Consider the following 22,586-nt stretch of genomic DNA (forward strand, 5'->3'; position numbering starts at 1 on the left):
TATCCCAAACTGCATGCTGTCTGCCAGTTTGTTTTGAAAAGTCTTGTCTCACTGTGCTGTGCGTTGCAGCCATAAATTAAGAGTTTCAATAATCCTTCACCTGTTCAAGGGGAAAGTATATTTTCTTAGCAGTGACTGGGAGAGATAGAATTGCTTCTCCATGTTGGTGGAAATGTTGTGGGAATGGTTTTCTTGGCTGCGTTTCACTCTGAAGCAAAATGACTGCATCAAAAATAGCTTTCCAATTCTGAATATTAATGACCTTTTTCTCCTCTTTTTGACTTCTCAACTCAAGTTCATTTTTCTTTTTAAATCAAAGCAGAACAATAACATTTTAAAGCTGAACTATTGTAAGCTCTAAAAATGAGGGAATATTATAGAACATAAAAATCAAAAGTGTTAACTTCAAATTAGGTACTTTTCTTTCTGGAGGAGATTTTCAGTGAATACGTGCGGCATTTTGAGTGCTTGAAAGATTATTTTTCAGTAATGTGAGTTGGGAGATCATAGAAAATTAGGTTTTTGCCTCCTAATCATAAGAGACAAGTGTTTGAAATAGTGGCCTTGGACTCTACTGGGTCATATGGCTTAAATTAACTTCTGGGCTGTTCTTTTTCCTTTTCCTTCAAAATGGCTAAGAACACCATAAAACTCCTGAAAGCTGGCCTTATCTATCGAATCTTGTTTACAAGGATTAATGAAGAGGAAATGGGAGCCTTTGTTGTGGGAACTGAGTGTATCTTATGGCCTTTATAGCAAACTATTTGTTGATTTAGTAGAAATTGTGTTTCACTAGCAGGGTAATTCATCAGCATCAGACACCAGTAGTGCTATATGTGCTAAAATCAATTTTGTGTGAGGTTTGAAGCCTACTGGAAATCTTATGCTTTAAAATAACTTTCTGAGTATGACAGAAGAATCAGATGATTACCCTAAATCGAAGTAAACAGACATGCTAAAACCTGTCAAGCTTTATCAATCAAAGCTATTTAACAGAAACTATGTGTTTGGCCATTTTTATTCTTGTTGACAATAAATGTCCTTTTTTTTTTTTTTAAAAACTACTTGTGAGCACCTCAGCACAGTAAGAATTTACCCAAGGTATTGGTGGTAGATGATAAATGTCAGAACTACTATTAGCAAGGAACAGCCTATATGCTGGTAAATGACATATGGGTATGATGAGGCGAGGGGCTCAGGAGATCAGCCTGATATGGGCTTTTTCCTGGCTGGTGCTCTATGAAGGTTTCTGTCCCATGCTCTCACACAACTCGTGTCTGGATACAGCTGTGACCATCACTGGGCAGGCCACGAAGGGCTACAGACTGTGAGGTGTGAATAGGAGAGGGAACGTGTCAAGCAGTTAAGTGATGCACCTGTACTTTTATCTTCAGGCAACTTTAATTGTGAATGCTCTCATTAAGCTGGGCAAGACTGGGGATGTGACTATGTCTTGCAACTCTAACTCTTTAAAAACAAGGCAAAGTAGCAGCTTCTGAGCTGCTTTTTTCCCCCTCAAACTTTGCTGTATGCGTATATTAAGAGGAAAATTAAGAGCTGTTGGTATAAAAGAAATGAATTGCATGCTATCTCAGGCCTGCATATATGCATTGCCCTTATTTCATAATTGGTCAAGCTGAGCCATTCACAGACAGAGCTGCTTAAAGCTGAATGCCTGGGGCATAAAAATTACCCACAGTTGGAAGTTAATAAAATCATGTAGTAAGGCAAAGTAATATTTGTACTAAAACAAGTATTGATTAAACTCTTTTCGGCACATTGTTGGAGTCCTTATCTTTAGATTCTTGATAAAGGTTCATTCAGCCACACCAGTTTCCCATTAGCCACGCCGTCATTCCTGGCTTCAGCTTCTGGAGGCAACTATTTTGCAACGTGAGCTTCAGAGCTTATCAAAAACTTGGTGTTGGTACCCTCATTTCCAGAGCAAATGCATGTACAGCTAAATCCTGGGAAATTTGCTTGGAAAATGGTGCATTTTTTTCCTCAAGCTTAATCAGGAATCCATACTTAATGAACCACCTATTTGTATGAAGGTTCTGTGAAAATTTAAGCTGGGGGGGGGTGAAGGGAGGTGGGGAGAAGGGGTGTTTTTATCTTCATCTGAGCAACTATGAACACTTGGCATTGCTGTAGCACACTCTTTTATATCTTCACTATACTAGATGTGTATTTCTGACAGTTTGATATCAGCTAAGCCTGATTTTGCAGGTATAAATAACACACTCACTGTTTGCATTTCTGTCACCTATTTTCATGTATGTCCAGATCAGATGCTTAGGGAATATCTATATTAAATTAGAAGATATGCTTGCAATACTTGCTAGATTTATTTTCCTTTAAGTTGAAGAAGGCTCCACAGTAAATATCAAGTACATGTTTACACACGTCACTGGGATGCCAGTTGTTCTGTAGCCATATGATGCTGTTATACTCATTGGCTTTGTCAGTTGTAAGTCACTGTGATGTGTCTGTGAAGGATGCCCCATCCTTGGAGGTGGATGGGCCCTGGGCAGCCTGATCTAGTATTTGGCAGCCCTGCCTACAGCTGCGGTTTGGAACTGGGTGATCTGTGAGCACCCTTCCAACCTAAGCCATTCTGTGTTTCTGCAAAGCACTGCCATATATTTCAAAAGAAAACGTGAGTTGGGACATCTGAACAAATCTATGACTTTCACCAAAGCAATTGGAAAGCTATGTGACACCTGTATTTGGTTGTTAACAGACTTCTGGAGTAACTGTGGAACTGTATATGTAGTTAGGATGATTCTATTTTCAAAAAAAAAACAAAACACCTTTGTATTTTTGACTTCTGCATTATGTAAGATTTATTACTCTGTGCTGCTTTATGTAGAGTTGAACAAATATGAGGATCCCCAACTTACCTATAAGTTGTACTGCTCTGGCACTTCTAGCTTGAGAGAGGGATGTCTGCTGTCTTGTGGTTAAAATGTGCTGTGGAACATAAATGACTTTTCTGAGTTAGATCTAAGGCTTGTCTTCCCTGCTTTATTTTTTTATGGGAGAAAAACTAAACCCATTCTGTCTATCAGACAGTCCATTAATTTGTGTTCAGAAAGTATCTCCTAATATACGCTGCTTACAAAAGTCAGCCTTTCTATAATACCCTCCTTTGAACTGACCCTTGATATTTTCCCTGCACGGCCGTGCCTATGGCACATGGTGTGCTGAAGGAGTCACGGGGTCAGCTTTAGCTGCAGCACAGAGGTCAGCTTTTGGAGCTGCTGCTGAACCACTAGAGTAGGACTGCAGGCAGAAAGGAGCTGCTCTGTGAGAAGCTGAAGTGAACAGAGGTGGAGAGGCTTGCTTATAGTGTGCCACAGTTTATTGCTTATTTATTGTGCGCATCTCTAAAGACAGGCTAATGGAGAAGGGGAACTAATCCCATGGGTGTTGAATCTCTTCTGATAGTGAGAAATGCAAGCATGAAATTGCAGTAAAGCAGGACAGCCTCCAACAAATTTCCTGGGAGTAAGCTTTTCTCCACTACTGTACAAAACAACTGGGAAATCTCCATTACAGCCATGCTCTTCACCTGAACTAATAGCTTCAGATCAGAGATTGACTTGCCTCTGTAGCCGTCCTCAGAAGGCAAAGTAAGATGGAGTTTTGTTTGCTTTAAATTTCACTTTGGAATTATGTTTTACAACTCCTTCTCTTTGTCGAGACAATAGGGAGCTGAGGATGAAAATGCCATATGGAATAGATGGCATAAGTATGCACAATACTGGATGTGGTCCAGCAAAGTTAAATTGATTTTTGTTTGCTAATGGTGGGTCCTTTTCTAGATGCCCATCGTACCAAAAAGGCATGGTGGTGGTGATGGTGTTACAATTGTTAATATCTCATTTCATGAATCTTGTTCCAGATTCTGACAGTTCCAGCTCTGCAGCTTGTTGTAAGAGTTCTGGAAACTACTAATTGGTAGTTGGTAATCTTTCTCAAACATGTTGTATCTGTCTGCCATTAAAGGCTGGGACAGGGTCAGTATGTAGAAGTTCTTCAGGACTTCATTTTCTAATGCTCATCCTTCCAGAATCCAGCCACATCCATTTTTTGGGGCATCAACAGTCAAAGGCTGTAATGAGTTTGAAAAGGGAAACAGGACAGGAAACTGTTGACATCTATTGTTTGTTTATAAAGTGGTGTGTGGTCTGACTGTATGCTTGTTGCTCTCTTCCCAACTTTGCTCCCTTTAAATCTTCTCTTACTGTAGAAGAACTGGGCTGTGTTGTGGCTGTCAAAGAAGCAAAGGCAGGCTGCAGAACAGAAAGCAAGAGGGAGCTTTGAGCAGAGCTGGTGGGACAGCTGGGCCTCTGCTGAGACAGATGGCCTTGGTTCGATTTCACTTTTTTTCCTTTTCACTACAAAACAACTGGCAGCAAATTCAACAGCTGAGGAAGGTTTCTAGTCCTTTGCAAAAAAAAAATTCTATCACTCTGAGAAGTGATTACAGTCTAATGTGAATCTACATGTTGAATGGTAAATCTTCCTTCTATACCTTAAGGTACTACTAAGTACAAACACGAGCTATGTTAAGAGACTGAGTTTGGGTTCTGAAAAGAAACCAACAACTGTTTCTTCCTCTTTGCGAACCAGTACCAGGAAAATCATTGAACAGACTGTTTTAAAGTCACTTGTGTATATTGAAACTTTCAGTCATTGACCTTGAGAATGTATCATACGTATTTTTGTTCCAAAATTTCTTTCAAACTTTTTGCATCTATTTAACTTTCAAACTTTTTGCATCTATTTAATTTACTGTCATTGACCTATGTGCTTCCTGAACTCGATCTTGCTGCAGTCTGAAGCAAGAGCTCAACTCTCTTTTTCCCTGAAGCACTAACCCTCAACAAATGTTAGACTAGAATACTGGCAACCAGAATACAGAGGTACTTGCATTACCATCAGCTGTCATTCTGATCTGACAATACCGTATTATATTCTCAATATATACTTTTGAGAGCAAACAATGAGTGGCATAAATGACTGTACTGGTCTGATGCGAGGAAGTTGACTTGTCAGTTAGAGAAGAATAGGGCGAAAATTGTATACATGGCCAAAATATTTAGTATAAAAATGGTTGTGCTCCTATGGAAGGAAGAAGGAAAGCTATGGGGGGAAAAAAGGCATATATTTAACAGATGGAAGAGGCTGCCTTGTTGTACTACCTCTGTCAGCACTGTAGTCTTCTGATAAATGAAGTGTCTTGCATTTGCTGCACAGCTGTGGTTGCTAAAAAGAGAAATTGGAAATGCATGCTGCTCAACAGAAAAGCAAAGATTATTTGTATGAGCTCTTCACTCGCTGGGTGACTCCAGTATGTGTGGTGGCAGGGCTGCTGGGTAAATGACTGGGGTTACATTCTTCTGGAGAAGACCCTCTTGTGGGCTCTGCCCTCCTCCTCGGCTCATTGCCTGGAAAGCAGCGTATTTCAGCAGAACAGAGCTTCGAGAAACACACATTGCCAGACACAAAGGATTTTGGCCTTATTTAAAATGGCCTTAGCAGAAATATAACCAACTTACCTTTATGGGCTCCGTTCCTTTAGATTGGCTTAAAATTGTTCTTGATTACATAACAATTTAGTATCCTTAATTAAAAGATGCTATTTAAATATATTAACTTAAACATGGATAAGATCTCTTTTTATTTTGCATTTATCACTAATAGCATGACTGTTCTTCTGTTCAGTAGAAAATCTCATGAGATACAATAATACTTCTTACACCACATCTTATTGCTGACATTTGAGAAGAGATGTTAGTTTTGGGGTACTTCAGTCTTGCTTACTGTGCCAGAATATATATTCCTAGCACGTAAAATTCTTTCAAGATCTGTTTATATACTGTAGTATCATATTCTGTGGTATAAGACCAATTTTTTGTAGTGGAAACTTGCAATGATCTTGTGACCCTAAATGAAGTCGAACATAGTGAATAGTTGCAAATGCGACCATAGCATGAATTAATTAATGTGCCTGCCTGGTTGTAAGGTTTACAGGTGTTTGAGAAAGACACTTTGCTTACAGGAGGGTTATTTCATGATCTTATGTGATAGAACATTGCCTGGAGGTGCTGCAAAGATCGGAGCCTTTCTGGAGAAGCTCGTTAACAAATTAAAAAAGTCAAGTGTGAAATGAGTGTTAAAAAGGAACTGGGGAAAATAATTTTCCTGAAGTGGGAGCAGTGTTCATGAATGCATTTGGAATCAGTTCTTAACTTGGTGCTTTCACAATAACATAACTTTTCTTCAGAGATGAGCGCTTCCTGCAGAGCAGGCATGAATTTGCTGTTTTCTTATATTTTCCTTTATCACAAGAGGATTTTCAAGATGTCACTAAGTTTTTTATCATGGTCAGTGGGGGATGAAGAGCACTGCTCTGCCACAGAAACTGCTTGTGGCACACTCTGCCCAGAAATGTTCTTGTGGGTGGTGCTGCTCGTACGCAGTTAGCTGAGCACTCGAGGTGCCCTGACCTAACCCACTTTCATAGGATTAAGTGTGATGTGGAAATCACAAAATAACTAGTTTTTACAGATGTCCTCACCTGGGTCACTTTGTACTTGCATCGGTAGAATTAGATGCTGCAGTAGACAAGATTTCCTCAGGTAAGGGAAAATTTAAGACCATGTCAGCAAAATAACTGCTTTTGAAAGTGAAGAAATCCAGGAAGACTGTTGTGGAGGTGAATGACTTTAGGCAAAGGCTGTGTGGTGCATTTCGAGTTTAAGTTTTACCCTGTGTGAACAGAAAGAAGGCAGATGACCACAGGACCTCTGCCACCTGCAGTGCATGGGTCAGAAAGCAGAAACTGCAGTGGTGACAGAGCTTTGGGCTCTTTGAAATAGGCTTTTTGAAGGCCTCCAGTTGTTGTTGCCTGCATCTTTGGGCTTTTCTTACTCTTTCTTTAGTAGTGACAGTGTTGGGGGCAGAAAGTAATTTCATTTCCAACATCACCCCCCTTGTAATAGAGCCATGGAAAGCAGGACTGTGATGTATTCTCCACACCTTTGGATGAAGCAAACAGTTGTGTAGTGAAACTGACAAGTGCAAATCCTGGGGTTAGAACTGTAGAATGGTTTGGGTTGGAAGAGACCTTTAAGATTGTCTAGTTCCAACCTCCCTGCTATATGTGGGATCACCTCTGACTAGGCCAGTTTAGTCACAGTCCCATCCAGCCTGACCTTGAAATGTCACCAGGTCATAGCAGTGTACTCAGAGCCATCTGTTTCCAAGCACGCCCTGTCTTGCTGCTGGTTTATGCACCAAAAAGATGAGGGTTTATGATGTAGAAACAAGCAGCATTATTAATCTGAGGGGTGAATGTGCCAATTGCACAGGTTAGAAAATACCCTTTTGCACCACATTGCTGCCATCATCAAAAAAATAGTCTCAGAGCAATGACTGGCACAGCATTGGTCTCTGGAGCTGCAGTCTGCCCACGCACTGCAGCAGACCCACAGCTGTTCCACAGCATCTTCTGCATGCCAATCTGGGTTTTCCCAGTAAGACTGAGTTATTTTTCGTACCCTGTGTTCAAGAAGCTTTCAGCCTCTATTTAAGCAGAGACTGATGGATGAGGGATGGCAGCTGTGGCTTTGTCATACTTCTTTTGAGACATTTTGCATCCCTGCATTGCCAGCACGGCGGTCAGGAGGAAGGGATTTGTCTTCCCAAGAATGTCCCCCTGTAGAAGATCTTTTCCTAGGAATCATGTAACAAAATGAATGTTATTTCTAGGCTGCACTTATAGCTGCTGTGTGGTAAGGTGGTGTGCTAATTCTGCACAGATAAGTCCTCCAGGGGCAACAGCTGAGCCTCCACTATGCCCTAGGTGAATACAGTACTGTCGTGCATCCCTCCTTGGAGTGTGCTGCTCGTGGGGATGGACAGAGCTCAGCTGGTCTCAACCTGCTTTTGCACATCCTTAAAAAATAAATTCAAAACAGTTGCAGTAAAGAGACATGATATAGTTGGTGTTGCTGACTTCCTTTCTAACGGGAGTAGCTTTTGGCATTGTTTGCCATGTGGAAAGTGTTTAGTTTGTTCTTCATCCATTATTATTCTTTTGTAGAGTCTTGGCCCTGAAAACTTCTCCTTCCCTTCGTGCCAGGCAGTTTATAGAGCATATTTATGGAAAGTTTTGTTTATAAAATTATTATTTTTTTTTTTTGCAGAGAGTGCATTTCTAGAGCCAAGAAATAGTTTTCAGGACAGTTGTATATTCTTGCAGTATTTTTGTATGCTATGTTGCTTTAAACAATCCGTAAGGACTTTATAGTAGAGTTCTTATTTTTAAAAAATGGCCTTTGCATGTAATTTTATTTCTCTCTCCCAGGTTAGCATGGGGCAGGGGCTGTCCTGCAACAGTGCCTGGGAAAGGGGAGCCAGAGAAAGGGTGAGGACCAGGATTGTAAGGTGCATGGCACCACCTCTAATGCTGTTGATTCCATCAGCACTACTCTGTAGGGTTCCTGCATGTCCTTGTGCAGTGACTGGTGTGTGCTCATAATGGAGACCTTAATGTGATGGGAAGAGGTGGCTGGTGGAGCTGGGACCTGCACCTCCTGGGGTTTGGGCCAAGGCTGCAGGAGAGTTGTTCCTTTCCAGCTGAGCTTGAACAATGAAACAAAGATAAATAGAACCGTCCTTGCAAGCTGTTTCACATGGGCTGTATCAGAACTCGCATCTGGGCCAGAATGGCTGCTAGGAAGGTGTGCATGATTTGTGACATAGCATTATGAGATATTTTCATATATTTTGAAAATGGTCAAAAATGGAATTTTCCTGTGGGGAACATACAAATTCATTTTAGAGATGGTCATTTTTTTTTTTTTGAGAGTAGGCTTTGTAGATCACAATAAATCATAGTGACTGGTGATAACAAAATATTTGTTACACTGAAACTTATATTTGATTGATCATTAATCATCTTTTCTCTGTGCCATGGGTACGATTTCCATGTAAATTGTTCACTAGAAAATACATAGTTGGTATAGAAAATTAAGTGACATTTTAGATAGTAATATATTCCCTTTGAAGTAATAAAGATGAATGAGTCTTTTCATCATGATTGCTGGGATCTGAGTGAGAAATGTTTTGAGAACTGACAAATTGTGGGGGTGCAGCCAGTGATAACTTAGTGTGTTTTTTCTGAAATGTCCAGTATGTGTGGCACAGATTGATCCTCATTGGAGACATTTACTGAAGAATTGCTCCTCTGGAGAATATCAGCAGAACGGCACTGGCTGTGGTAGCAGTAACATCAGCTCAGCCTCTATTACTGGGATATGCTCAGAGTGTGCACTGATGATTTTGTTCTGTAGCTTTTCACATTTGTTTTCTGTTTGAATTAAGGCTGCCGTGCTGATACTGGGTAATGATATCTCCTCAGGTAGAAGAGATGATGTTTCCTTCAGAAATGGCCTATGTCCTTCCCCTGTCACAGCCAGGATGTTCAGTGGTCCCTTTGCCTGCTTGTGATGCTCAGGTTTAAGTAATGGCTGCGTTGTTAAATGCTTCTGGGAGCAAAGGGGTAACATGAAGAACGTGCAGCCTTGCAGTTGGTGGCTCCTTGTTTCCCAGCAATGCAGCAAGCTCTGTGCTGGCACCACTGGCATGCTTGCTGTAGCACACACCGTGCCATGGGGACCTCAGTGGTCAGGGTGTGTGTGCCATGTGCTGCTGCCCTCCCAGCCCTGTGTCGAGTGGCCAGTATTACCCCAGGGATGTGTCTCTTCTCCTTTTCTCTTCTTTGATGCTAATTTAGCCAGTAAATTCAGATCTTGCCATCTCTCAAGGCGACATCTGTCTGCTCTAAGCCTTTTTGAATTGTTCTGTCCTTCCCAGAGCTTTTACAGAGCAGCCCTCTTCTCTTTGAGAGGGAATACAGGCTTCTTTATTTTACTTGCCTTGCTCTTCTCCTCCCAGTGCCTTCATTTCAGAGCACGTATTTATTCTTATTAGCTGAAATGTATTACTAAAATGTATGTGTAGCACACTTATGTACCACTGTTTTACAGGTATGAATTAATTCCTCCTGATATATCTGCTTGACTGTGGTCCTTCTAAGTGACCCTTTGGAAGGGAGATGATAATAGATTTTATGGATATTATTCCAGTAGTTTGAACCCGAGTTACTGTTCTGCTTTTGGAATCCTTGTCAAAAACAGTTTACTAAATACCCAGCTTGCTGAGAGGCAGCAGTTCTGTGGATATGACAGTTGTGTATGGCTGGGATCTCTTCCAAGGTGTGTGTAAGGCTGTGTAGGAATGCTGGCCACATTGTGGCCATACAGTAGTGATGGTTCAGTAGTTCCACCTCTGCTTTTTGGCCCCTATTATTGGTGCAATTAAATTCTAACCTAAGTGAACTGGGGTATTATTAAAAACTACTTGTGGACAGTTCTTCTGGCTTGGCATTTTGCAACCCGTGTTAGCCTGCCACATAGAAATGGGTTTACACTTTTCCAGCTCCTGGTATGAACCACGGGTTACCCCCTTCCCCAGGCTAGAGTGTCAATAATGATGGCAGGCTTTATTTTTATTCTGCTTCTTTTTTATCCGAGTGCTCTTGATAACATTCATTTTGAAAATTATACTGGTTTGGTGCACTTCTTTTGACCTTTTCAATATTCTGTAATTAGATTGGCTGCAATTCCTCGTTTTCTCCTGTTTACAGTCTGACTAGCCTCTGGGAAAAGGATGGAATGCCCATTTGCTCAAATATAAAACACTGCAAAGGTCAAAGTGGTGTAGCATAAACCCACGTTTCACTGAAAGCATTCATGTTTTGAGGGGAGGCTGGGGAACAGGAAACATTCTACTCATAATTCTGCAGCTCAGATATTGTCATGCAGATTTCCTGGATTTTCTTCAAAGCACATCACCTTAATGCATAAAATTAGTTAGCTATGGCATAACTTGGCATTTTATGGGTCTCCATTAGAAGATTCTTTGAAAGTGTTGGATGCCTTAAATTCCTCTTGACATGTACATTACTATGAGTGATTGCAATTGTTGAATTTAGATGCCTATAGTACATTAAACTGAAAAATTAGTGTTCTGTGTTTTATTCTTTTTGCTTATATACTTACTTGACTAAGTCTGAGGTATTTGAATGATGTCAGACAATATCTTCATCATAACTAACCTTGCAATATGGACTGGTTTATCCCTTTTGTTCTTGGGGAGTAGTAACAAAACTCTACAGACTGTCTCTGGTTTCTAAATGTGTGCCCTTGAGCTCCCCTCTGGTTAGTTACAGTGGGGATATGGTTTTGAAATGTGTCACAACACATTTGCTCTGATTGCTGTGTATGATGCCTCACTCATTTTCTAGTGAAAAGTTTGTAAATACTGTTCTGTCGCATGAAGCCAGAGGAGCATGCAGGGATTCTGCTGTCTTTTGTAACCATTGCATTGTTTTCTTCAAAACTTCAAGCACCAGAAAGGTGAAACTTTCCTTACTTTGGGTAATTAAAATCTCTCATAATCTGCTTTCACCCAGCCTGCACAAAAGTTGTGCTGGACTTCAAGTCATACAGAGAATATTCCTTAGGGCTGAGTTTTGTGTGCTTGCTGATGTGGAGGCATGCAGTGCTGTCTGGAGTGGCAGTGCTGACTTGATGCCATTCCAACCATGAACAGATATTGCCTGTTTTTGTCCAAAACTGTTGAGAAATGCTGAAGTGGGGATTCTACAGCAATATCCATAGCAGTAGATCAGCAGTTAAATCTCAGATATGGAGCACTCTGGGGCAGTGGGTGGTGTCTGAAGTCTTTCTAATGGTTCTCAAAGAATTTCCTAGCTCTTTTCTTGTCTTACAATTAAAAAAAGAATAAAATGCTACAATGAGATGTATACAGTAAGGGTGATGGAGCACTCAGACTGCCCAGAGAGGTTGTGCAGTCTCCTTTTATAGGGATATTCAAGACCCATCTGGGCACTCACCTGTGCAACCTGCTGTAGGGAACCTGCTCTAGCAGGGAGTTGGACTCAATGATCTTGGGGTCCCTTCCAACCCCTGCTATTCTGTGATTGTTGGTCACTGTGAGAGGGGAAAAAAAGGAAGCAATTTCATGAGATGGGGCACAAAGCTGCCTCCAACCCATCCTTGATGTATGCAAGATATTTCTTGTGTGTTAGAAAACTAATGCTACAGCAGTGATCCCAAATCCTGAGTGTGGGAGCCCTTCTGCACTTGCAGTGAGCTTCTAAAAGAAACAGTGCTCATTTACTGCTGTTTTGGAACAGTGCTATTCTGTCAAAGCCTTCTATTTCTTAAAGCTTAATTTATGTGATGGTTGCACATCCTTCTGTAGTGCAAGTATTAATCTAATTGCCTTTAGGTACCTGGAATGGGATTGCGGTGGACAATTGTATTCAATTACAATGTTATTTATTAAAAAGTATATATTGTGCCAGGGGTAGAAGGAACTCGTATAATTAACTTTTATAAGCTGCAATTGTATAAATTACACATTATGATTTTCTCTGTGGGTGATATTACTTTGAGGGAACATAATGAGGAAATTGGAAACATCTTTGGGCTGTGTTGTCCCGACGTCCTGGACCGTGATAGGGCCGTTTGGCTGGATGTCAGCTTTGCCATACAGCGAGTTTGTGCAGCACTCAGCTGATCAGAAACATTCCATGGTTTTTAATCATCTTAAAGGGACTTGAGACTGTGTTAAATGGAGTAATAGTACTAAAAGCAGCCAATGTCAGTGCAAGCATTTATCTTCATCTGCCTGCAGGAGAGAGTATGGATACACTGTCCCAGCACCCCAATTGACGTGGTCAGATCCTCTGAACCAGCTAACACTTTCCTTTGTTCCTACCTTTCTGTTGCAGAATTAACATGCAGCTCCTCTCTTCACTGGAAGGCTAGTGAGGTCATGCTTCTGAGTCCAGTGGGGAAGGGATTTATATCCAGGTCATTCCTGTCCTTACGTACGTCCTAACTGAGCTGTCCTCAGTTGGGTATGTAGGACTCTTTCCTCTTGACCTGAACTGGAGAACTTTTTCCCAGTACTGCCACTGATGTCTTTTTTTCTGAGGCAGAGGGGAAGCTTAGAAAAACAACTGGATTCCACTGAATCGGTTTGTTCTGCCAGAATAAAACATGTATTTGAAAAACAAAGGACAGCATCCTTTGCTTTGAATACACTATTATTTACAAGTCTGCACCTCTTTTCTTGTTAAGAGCTTAATTTTTTTTCCTCCAGAGTTCTAAACTGTTGATATTACTTGTTGTCTTTGGGGAGAACAGCGTGTTCTGAAGAGAACTTCCAAATTAAGCTGATTTGGTGCCGGCTTTTAGGAGAATGGTGCTGCTTCACCCACAGACACCATTCACTGCTTCCTTTGGATAATGTATGATTGGAGCTCAATGGAGTGTGCTCTGACCATGCTCCTATCTGTAACTCCCTGAGGGTGCTTTTGCTTGCACAACTGCTTCCAAAATGTGAATTTTAAGCATATCTGAATTTTAAACAGAGTAGTACATTTTATTTCGAATTTCTGGTTAATTGGATTTAGCTAATTTATTGCAGGCTGAAGAGTTGTGCCTCTCAAGCATTTTGGCCTGTCCATCCTGGGCAAGCAGATTTTAATTTCTGAACTGTGTGAAATGCAAAATGTATGAAAGGAAATCGGCAGCTTCAGTAAGAGAGCAGTTACAATTACTTCTTATTCAGCAATGCAGCATAATGAATGAGACTAATTTTAAGAGCATTTGTGGGAGAGGGAGTCTGGAATCATAATGATAGCTTTCTAAGAAACCTTTGGTTTCTTTTTGAAAACTTCTCCATTTCTGCCTGTAGATTGCTATGTGGCTTTGATCCAAAAGCCTGTTTTATGATGTTGGCTCATGACATCAGAGCTGGGTGTTGGTGGTATGGCAGTAGAGGCTGAACCTTCCCACCAATATCCCATAACATAGATGCTTTTGAACCACAGAACCACCAAAGTTGGAAAATACCAACCATCCACCCATCACCAATAGTTCTCACCGAACCATGTCCATCAACACAAAATCCAAATGTTCCAAACACCTCCAGGTTGGTGACTCACCATTCCAGTGCCTGACCACTCTTTCAGAGAAGTAGTATTTCCTAATGTCCAGCCTGAATCTCCCCTGGTGCATCTTGAAGCCATTCCCTCTAGTCCTATCACCAGTTACATGAGAGAAGAGGCTGACCCCCAGCTCACTACTTCAGGTAGCTACAGAGAGCAATAAAGTCTCCCTTGAGCCTCCTCTTCTCCAGACTGAACAATCCCAGCTCCTTCAGCTGCTCCTCATAAGGCCTATGCTTGAGGGTTTGAGCTCTCTATATAACAACCACTTCTATTCTTCATGGATATATTCAGAAATTGCCAGTGCTGAAAAGCTCTTCTAACCCATATTCCTTGCTTGGTATGCAATAACAATGCACACATCAAAATATATATTGAGTGCATGCTCAATCTAGCAGACCCCTAATACACAGCAGAAATCTATCGCTGCTGCTGTAATACTACAAATCAGACATTAAATCTAAACTATTTGTATAACACTTCTACTTCAAAGGTTAAACAGACTTCTGCTTATAAGTGCTTTTTTCTTTCCCAAAATGTGATATTAGAGCTTTTTTTACTTTCTGCCTCTCTAATGAAAGAGGTTTCTGCAGACAGCGTCACTTCTCTGCCATTCTCTTTCTAGGAATGGTAGGCTGGAAGACTGATGAGCAGGCTTGGCTGCCAGACAAGGCATTAATGTATCTGTTGCAGTTCTTAGAATATACTTATATTTAAGAATCGTCCTTCAGATAATGAAGTGCAGTTTAGCAGTACTTGTGTCCTAACAGAGGTCCTGGATCCCATAGTAGATCCAATGCCTTGTTAGGGTATGGAGTGTTTCTGTTGTTAAAACAACATTAATCAAAGTCTAAGTATAAAAGCTTCATTTGCATTTTTATCCTTTTGTGTCTTATTGTGACTGGAGGTGGGGGGGAGAGGAGACTAGAAAGAAATGGGAATAAAAAAGGCATAAATAGGCTTCTGTACTCTGAGAAGATGGAGACCAGGGAGAAAGACTTTAAAAACAGCAAAGGCATTTAATATCCTTCCACGTATTTTAAGATAGTGTCAGATACCCACAGTTCAGTTGAAGACTTTCTTTTTTTTCCCATCAGATAAGCTATGGAAAGTACTACAGATCATTCCTCTCAGTTGTGGGTGGTGAGTTTGGGCTTAAAACCTCCTTATGCTTTGATTACTCTGAATTTGCCATTATCACCTTTTCGCATTTCTCTAAATGTGTAATTGATCAGATGAAAAAATATGTACCAGGAACTGTGTTTACAGAGTGCAGCCTCACTGCAAGCACCCATCAAAGCAGCTCTTGGGCACTGGGCAGCAGCAGTCAGGCTGTTGCTGGCTGGGTGTACCTGGTGACCCTTTCTGTAGCAAATTTTGGCTCTTGCGTTTCACTGGGAGCTCAAAAACCCAACACAACTTTCTTCTGGAAGAAGAGATAGTCAGAAGTTTGAGGAACATTAAAGGATTTTAATCTTCTTCCCAACTCACTTCCTATTTCTCTGCTTGAGGTACCTGGAAAAAATAGGCTGTCTTTAAAATTTGCTCAGGGTTTGGTTTAGTCAAGTGGGTCAGTAATGTGTATGGAAACCTGGTCTGTTTAATAGCTTCTCCCCAGGGCTCCCAGAAATGGGTTTTGGATTACTGTGAAATGCTATGTTAACCTTCCCCACTACATGAGACTACACATTTTTTTTATTGAGAGCATGTATTGCAGGTGCTGAAGTTGCATTGGCTGTTTTCATTTGTGGTCGTGATGCAAGGAGGCAGTTCATACCCATGTGTCGTAAGGAGACTGTGTAACATGAGCATCCATATCCATCTATCTGGCCAAAGTGAGGTCAGCTGTGTTAAGTGAGCACTTTGAAGGCATTTCTCAGATAAAAAGGCAGTTGTTGTAGAGGTTCTTAAGTGCAGCTTTAGGAAACCAGCTTACACCTCCAGTAGAGCTGAGGTGTGACCAACCTTATGCGTTATGAGTCATGAATCAGACTTTGCCAAACAAAAGATGTAAAAATATGTATGTGCCTTGTTTCTTGGGCATGTCTGTATTTTTATCTGCGCCAATAGAGCCTACAATTCTTCATTTATTTTTTTAGAGAAAATTAAAATTCCCCTCAATGCCATGAGGTGTGCTAAGAAAAATCCAGGTTATTGTAAAGACTAGTTGTGAGAACTGAGAACTTTGCAAGCTGAGCATACCTAGCTGGTACTGCTGGACAGCAGTAATTAGCACACACTTGTCCATACTGTGTCATCAGTGAGACCAACAGCCACTCACATAGCACAAACAATCCACCTGTGCTACAAAGATAGACATGCAAACATCATCATTATAACGTTCTGTATGATGTGGCCAGGCAAGCTTACAGAATGAGACTGCTTCTCACGCATCTCTACATAGCAACTGCCAGAATTTGACAGTTTGCATTCTCTCTGAATGTAGATAATTTTCCATGCCCCGAAGGCTTATCAGCTCTTCTGCCTTCTGAACCTCTGCTCTGCTCAGAGGGAAGACCTTTGGGTACGTTTCTGACAATGTTACAGTGCTGCAGATGGAGTAGATTGTCACAATTCCAAGTCTATAGGTCAGCAAATGATGGGATGCTGTCATTTTGTTCATAAGCACAACTTTTAACTACTATAACTGAAACTGAAAAAAAAAAAAAAAAGTTGTGCATTACAGAAATTTATTGGGGGCGGTACACTGCAGAATTTATAGAAAAATTAACATTATAGCATGCATCAGTAAACCATGCTTCTAAAATAATATACGCTTCCACGTTAATGAAATTAGTCACAGATCTGATAAGCCTTAGAGATGGGTGTTGAGGGGGGAAAAATTGTCTTGGAAAATGCTAAAGAACTTTAAATTTCTCTCTATCTCAGCGTGAACAGGAGGTTTTAAGAACAAAACCACCACCCACAGAAGGATGTGCCCATGAATTGGTGCTAAGGGCTTGTCAGGGATGTGGCTAATGCATTTTCACCTCTGTTGAATGAAAAACAGAAGGGATCTGAGTCAAAGTTCTTGTCTCAGGTGAGGGGCTGCCTCTCAATGCTACCTGCTATTGCAGGTTAGCTTTGATGGTGAAAATTGCATCTTCCATCTGGAAACAATTTTACGGAGAAGGCTTTGCAAGCATTAGCACACTTAGACAAAACTTAGCTTTTAAAGTGGATTTGACAAGAGAATTTTACTTACCTCTAGATGATTTTCAGATTTACTACTTCTGTAGTCACTGTCTAAGGTGCATTAATGTAGAAATCTCCTTTTGAGGAATGGTTAAAAGTGTAACACTACTTCAGCTTTTACAGGAAATTAGGTTTTATATATTCCATCATATTTATTATAATTTATTTGGTGTTGAAATCTCCATTTTGCCTAGTCATGCATGCTGGGAAGACACCCTCCTTGTACCAAAACCTTTAGTTCTAAAATGTAAAAACAAATGGAAGGTAGCAGGAAGGGTGAATGGTAAGAAGTTACTCCAAAGCCTGCTAACGTGCGTGACTTGATTCTACCAAATCAGTGAAGAGTGTCACTGTTAAAAGTTTATGTTCTCTGATCTTCTCACTGGTAATACTGAAGTCCAGAATGCCTGATGATAAAAGTCAAATTTGAGTGGGGATCTGAAGAAAAATGAATCTAACAACAAAAGCTAGGAACTGGGGCCTATATTGCTCGCATATTTGCCTTTCAACATTCTTGTATTAAATTTTATTCGGGATACGTTCTGTGAATGTGTTCTTAGAAGGTATAGCAGTATTTTGTATAGGATAACTCTGAAAAGTATGCAAATAAAGTGTACTGTGAACCTCCAGACGTTTCCGCGTGTTCCCATGCAGCATCCTCCTGAGATCAATGTTGCTGGGGTTATGCAAGTGTGACAAGTTCATGGGGATTAGAGTACATGAGAGAAGGCAGGAGTGTGGCAGGAGTGTCAAGTAAGGATTCAGGAACAGCATCCTTTGTCTGGGACTTGGATTTGGGACACAGTTCCCAAGGCTGCATCTATGTGCAGCACTTGGAATGCAGTACGATATCATCTCTCCTAAATAGAATTTAAATTTAATGTTAGTGATGACCAAGACTAGGAGCGAAGATGTGACTTTTAAAATAGCAAAAGCAATGCTGCACACTTGGATTATGGTTGGTGATTATTTCTCCTTTTTAATGGTGAAGCAGAGAGTGAGGATGGTTCTTAAATCTTGGGGTTGTTTAGATAGGGAATTATGCAAATTCCTGAAGTGGATATAACATGTAAAAATCAAATTTGTATTCAACTTCTCAAAGGAACCTACCATAACATAGGCTTGTGTGGGCTCATACTGCAAGTGCGTGGGCAGTTCAGACACACAAACCCAAGGGATGGGGTGAGGAGTGGCTACAGAGGCCTGGGAAGCTGCAGCCCTTTCTGCTCCATCCAGTGCCTGATGGAGGGTAGCTGCTCAGGATTTCTCTTTTCATCTAATCTATGCACAGGCAGATTGTCTACAGACAATCCATGTAACTTCTGTGTTTAGGTTAAGCTCTGCTCTCAGCCTTCAATATTCCTGCAGTAAATCTGTTGATTTCAGTGAACTAGAGCTCTACCAAAGAAAAGTGATCAAGCATGCACTCTTGCTTCAGTATGGATGCCGTCCTGCTGAAAGTCAAGCATCTCCTTCTGCCTAATGTATAATGAGCCTTGTTTAGTGTCTGTACTGTCCAGACGTGGGCTCCCCCTGGGGCCTGGACACATGGAGAGAGAGCAGGGAATGGCAGCAGGCCCTGGGGACCTGTGGCCCTGTGGGGTGGAGTGCCCCAACTGCCAGAGCCAGGAAGTGATGTTGGGTCAGCAGTTATGAGGTGTTGGGGTTCAGTTGTTGCTAGGCAACACTGTGTCGGTTGGCACAGTGTGGAGCAGCTCTTCCTCCACTCAGCGCAGTGGCACGAAGTGTGAAAAGCCCTTCAGGAGGCACTGCCATGGCCCAACTGGAGCAGGCAGAGAGCTCAGAGGAGCAACAAGGTGATGCCCAGAGGCCTGTCTGCCCTGAGGTCAACCAGGCCAGAATGGCTGCAAGCAGTGGCCCTGGCAGCACCCGGAGGAAGGAGCTGAGGAAAATACTACAGAGCAGCAGCCGCCTCAGCTGTGCCATGCACTTTGCTGCCATGCAGAAGACACCCAGTGGCCCTGGCCTCCACACAGGGCCCCAAGAGCCGGTGATGCTGGAGCAGAGCCACAAGGTGCTGTCCCTCACCCTGCATCGTGAGTGGCTGCTGGCAGTGGCTGGGGGTGACACAGTTAACATCCTGAGGCTGCTGGACAAAGACCCCAGCCTGTTGAATGCGGCAGACCCTGTGATGGGATTCAGTGCCCTCCACTGGCTGGCCAAGCATGGCCACCAGAAGAGCTTTGTTGATGTCGTCTCCCACGCCCGGGAGAAGGGTTGTCCCGTCAATGTGAACATCCGCACCGCCATGGGTGGGTTCACCCCGTTGTGCCTGGCTGCCCAGCAGGGGCATGCATCGCTCATTGAAGTGCTGGTGAAGGAATACAAGGCGGATATCAACCTTAGGGATCACAGCGGACGCAAGGCCTGGCAGTACCTGCAGGCAAACACCTCCAGGGAGCTGATGGAGTTGGTGGGGGCCTTGGAGGGGAACTCAGCCCAGCCTGGCACTCGCAGCTCTGAGGGAAACGACCACAAAGATGCCCCAGCCAACAGAAGAGCCCCGCGACCCTGGAGACAAGTGTCTGTCCCCGAGCTTGTCAGAAGAGCATTTGCTTTTTTCCGTAGACGTTGAAGTGCATCCTTAGCCTGAGTTCACCTTTCCTTTAGATTGTTGTTGGTTTATTAAATAATAATTGTTTCTCGCTAAAGTAAAAGCTGTGTTTCCCAGTTTGTCGGTGCCCAGAGCTGCCTTTCAAAGCACTCCCAGTCCCTCTGGCAATCTCACTGTCCTCTTCCCTAAGGACCCCCGGCTACAGGAAAAAGGAGGCTGAGCTGCTCAGCCCCATGGGGAGGAAGGGCATGCCCCACAGGGCAGTGTGCAGTGGCTCCTGCTGGGACGGGGATCCCCAGAGCTGCTCCCAAAAGATGACTCACTGCTCAAAATCATGGGAAATGCATTAAGCCCATGAGATTACCTCCACTGCCCCTTGATAAATACCCCCACAGCAGCACAGCCCTCAGTGTACTGCTAATAGCCACCCACCACTCTGCCTTGTATGGTTTATGTACATACAAAGGGCAGCTGCTTTGTAAATGTAGTCAAATATAAAATACATTCCTCACCTGCACAATCAGCACTAATTTTGCTTCTCATCTAGAAAACAAAAGAATGTCCATCAAAATTTGATAGCGGAGAGCTGGGTCTGTTCCTCTTGCCAAAGAGAAGGCTTAGGGAGAGCTTGTCAGTGTTGGTAAATTATGGGAAATCCTGAAGCTGGTGGTAGGACAGTTGCTTCTATTTTTTTTTTTTTTGAGAAATGAAATATAAATTCAATTTCCAGAACCCTGAAACTCTTAACTCTTCGACTATGCGGTAGAACAGGTGAGGAGGCAGAGAACAGGGCAGGTCTCTGTGAGCTGCTGCAGCTGGGTCCAGCCATGTGGAGCTGTGCCTGAGGCTGACTGGGGCCCTGGCAGCCTGATGTAGTGGGGAGAAGCAGCCCAGGGCAGAGGTTGGGGAGGCTTTGAGGTCCCTTCCAACCTAAGCCATGTTGTGATCCTATCAAATGAAATGGATTACGGGAACTAAACTGGCTGAGAAACAAATTTATAAATAGATGTGTCATCTTTGTAGGGATCTTTCTCCCCCTCAGCAATGTCCTAGACAACCAACTGTTTAATTAGGGATCCACCTACCACAAGTGTTATACAGATTCTATTTTAGCTTTATTTCTGCTCTCATTAATGCATTTTTATTTGAAGGGCTTGCTTCTCCAAATTCCCATTTATTTTCTGTAGTAGATTAATGATAAAGAGTATCTTCCACAGATTTCTTCATACGTGGGTTATGGAGTGGCAGTATCTCCTTCACACCAACAGGATTTTTATTAAATCCTGATGCTGTGTATTTTATAGGATTGTAATTAAACAGGCTGATGCAATCCTCTTGTTTGACATGGTAATTTTACATTAAGACTGGTGCTGAAATTGAGCCTTTCAAGTAGAATAGAGCTAGGGAGAAGTTCGTTCTCTAGGCAGGAGGGTAAATACTAGAAATAGCAGAAGTCCGTGAGGTTTTGAGTTAAGAGAAGTCCAGCTAAAACTGATTTTCTTTTCCTACTATTTTTTTTTCAAAGCTGTGGCAAAGTTTTCAGATTAGTGTTTGGTTGCCTCTTTACAGTGATGACCAACAGTATGTGTACAAAAACTGGATGAAACATACTTATCCCAGCCGCTAGCGCTGCTGAACCAAACATAAAGGTATTGGTTATCAGTGTGTTAATGTGTGTGGGGCGTGAAGTGCTACGCAGGGGAATGGAATGGGCTGAGATGGGGCTATGGCTGCTCCCTTGGAGACCGACCTGCAGGCAGTCTTGCAGGGGAAGGCCTTCAGCACTGACACTCGCAGGACCATTAAGGTTGGAAAAGACCTGTAAGATCATCCAGTCTAGCCATTAACTCACTCCCACCACACTTGCTAACCAGGTCCCCAAGTATCACGTCTCCATAGTTTTTTAAACACCTGCAGGGACAGTGACTCCACCTCCCCCCTGGGCAGGCTGTGCTAGTGCTTGACCACTCCTTCTGAGAAGAAATTGTTTCTAATATCCAACCTCAGCCTCCCATGGCACAGCTTGAGGCAGTTCCCTCTCGTCCTTTCTTATTCTCATCCTACTTCTTTTTGGCCTCTTCCAAGCAGAGATGACATAGCAACAACAGCAGCCCTCATTTGTTGGGTAAGCATGGGTACCCACAGTACCACCACCTTGCTTCAGCCCTTTGGGATCACTCCCTTTTGTTTCCCTTGGAAACACTGCATTTTGTTACTGTGCGCTGATGAGATGTGCCATGCAAAATTGTGTACCGAGTTTAAGCAGGAGGGAAATAATCCCTCACCAATATAATCTTAAATAAAAGTGATGAAAAGACCATTCATGCTTGCTGCCCAATTGCTTCTTGTAACCATTTGGCTGCAGTGCCAGTGCAGCTCCAAGCCAAGTTCTTTTCTCAGCCTTGGAACAGAGCTGAAAGAAATAATCACTGAGTGATAATACATCATGCAAGCGTATCAGTGCTACAGAGCACAGAAGAAATGCTCTGCAACATCAGGTTTGTAACGATGCAGAGGGAAACAGCAAAAATGTATACCATACTTCTCTTCAACTTAAAGATGTTGATAGTTATCAAGAGTATTTTCTAACACAAGGCTGTGGCACTTGAGCTTGCTACTGTGTGAGATGTACTTTTATGAAAGTTACTGTAAAGCTGATGCTTTATAGCAATAAATATGAGGGGCAGAGTTATA

General features: G+C 42.2%; 1 protein-coding gene and 1 long non-coding RNA gene across 3 annotated transcripts in view; both read left to right on the top strand.

Annotated features, from left to right (window-relative positions):
- The window catches only part of LOC149915975 (uncharacterized), a 471,330-nt gene that overhangs the window by 296,353 nt on the left and 152,391 nt on the right, over positions 1-22,586 (top strand). The gene's annotated exons all lie outside the window — the stretch shown is intronic.
- Positions 14,889-20,001, top strand: SOWAHD (sosondowah ankyrin repeat domain family member D). The gene has a single exon (XM_090150020.1). The coding sequence runs from the start codon at positions 19,092-19,094 to the stop codon at positions 19,911-19,913; it is 822 nt and encodes a 273-aa protein (XP_090006146.1). The 5' UTR covers positions 14,889-19,091; the 3' UTR covers positions 19,914-20,001.

Source organism: Phasianus colchicus, chromosome 14, assembly GCF_987193195.1.
Source record: "Phasianus colchicus chromosome 14, bPhaCol1.hap1.1, whole genome shotgun sequence".
Taxonomy (NCBI): domain Eukaryota; kingdom Metazoa; phylum Chordata; class Aves; order Galliformes; family Phasianidae; genus Phasianus; species Phasianus colchicus.

Coding starts and splice junctions, on each gene's coding strand:
- SOWAHD (XM_090150020.1), top strand. CDS start 19,092: ATGGCCCAACTGGAGCAGGCAGAGAGCTCAGAGGAGCAACAAGGTGAT.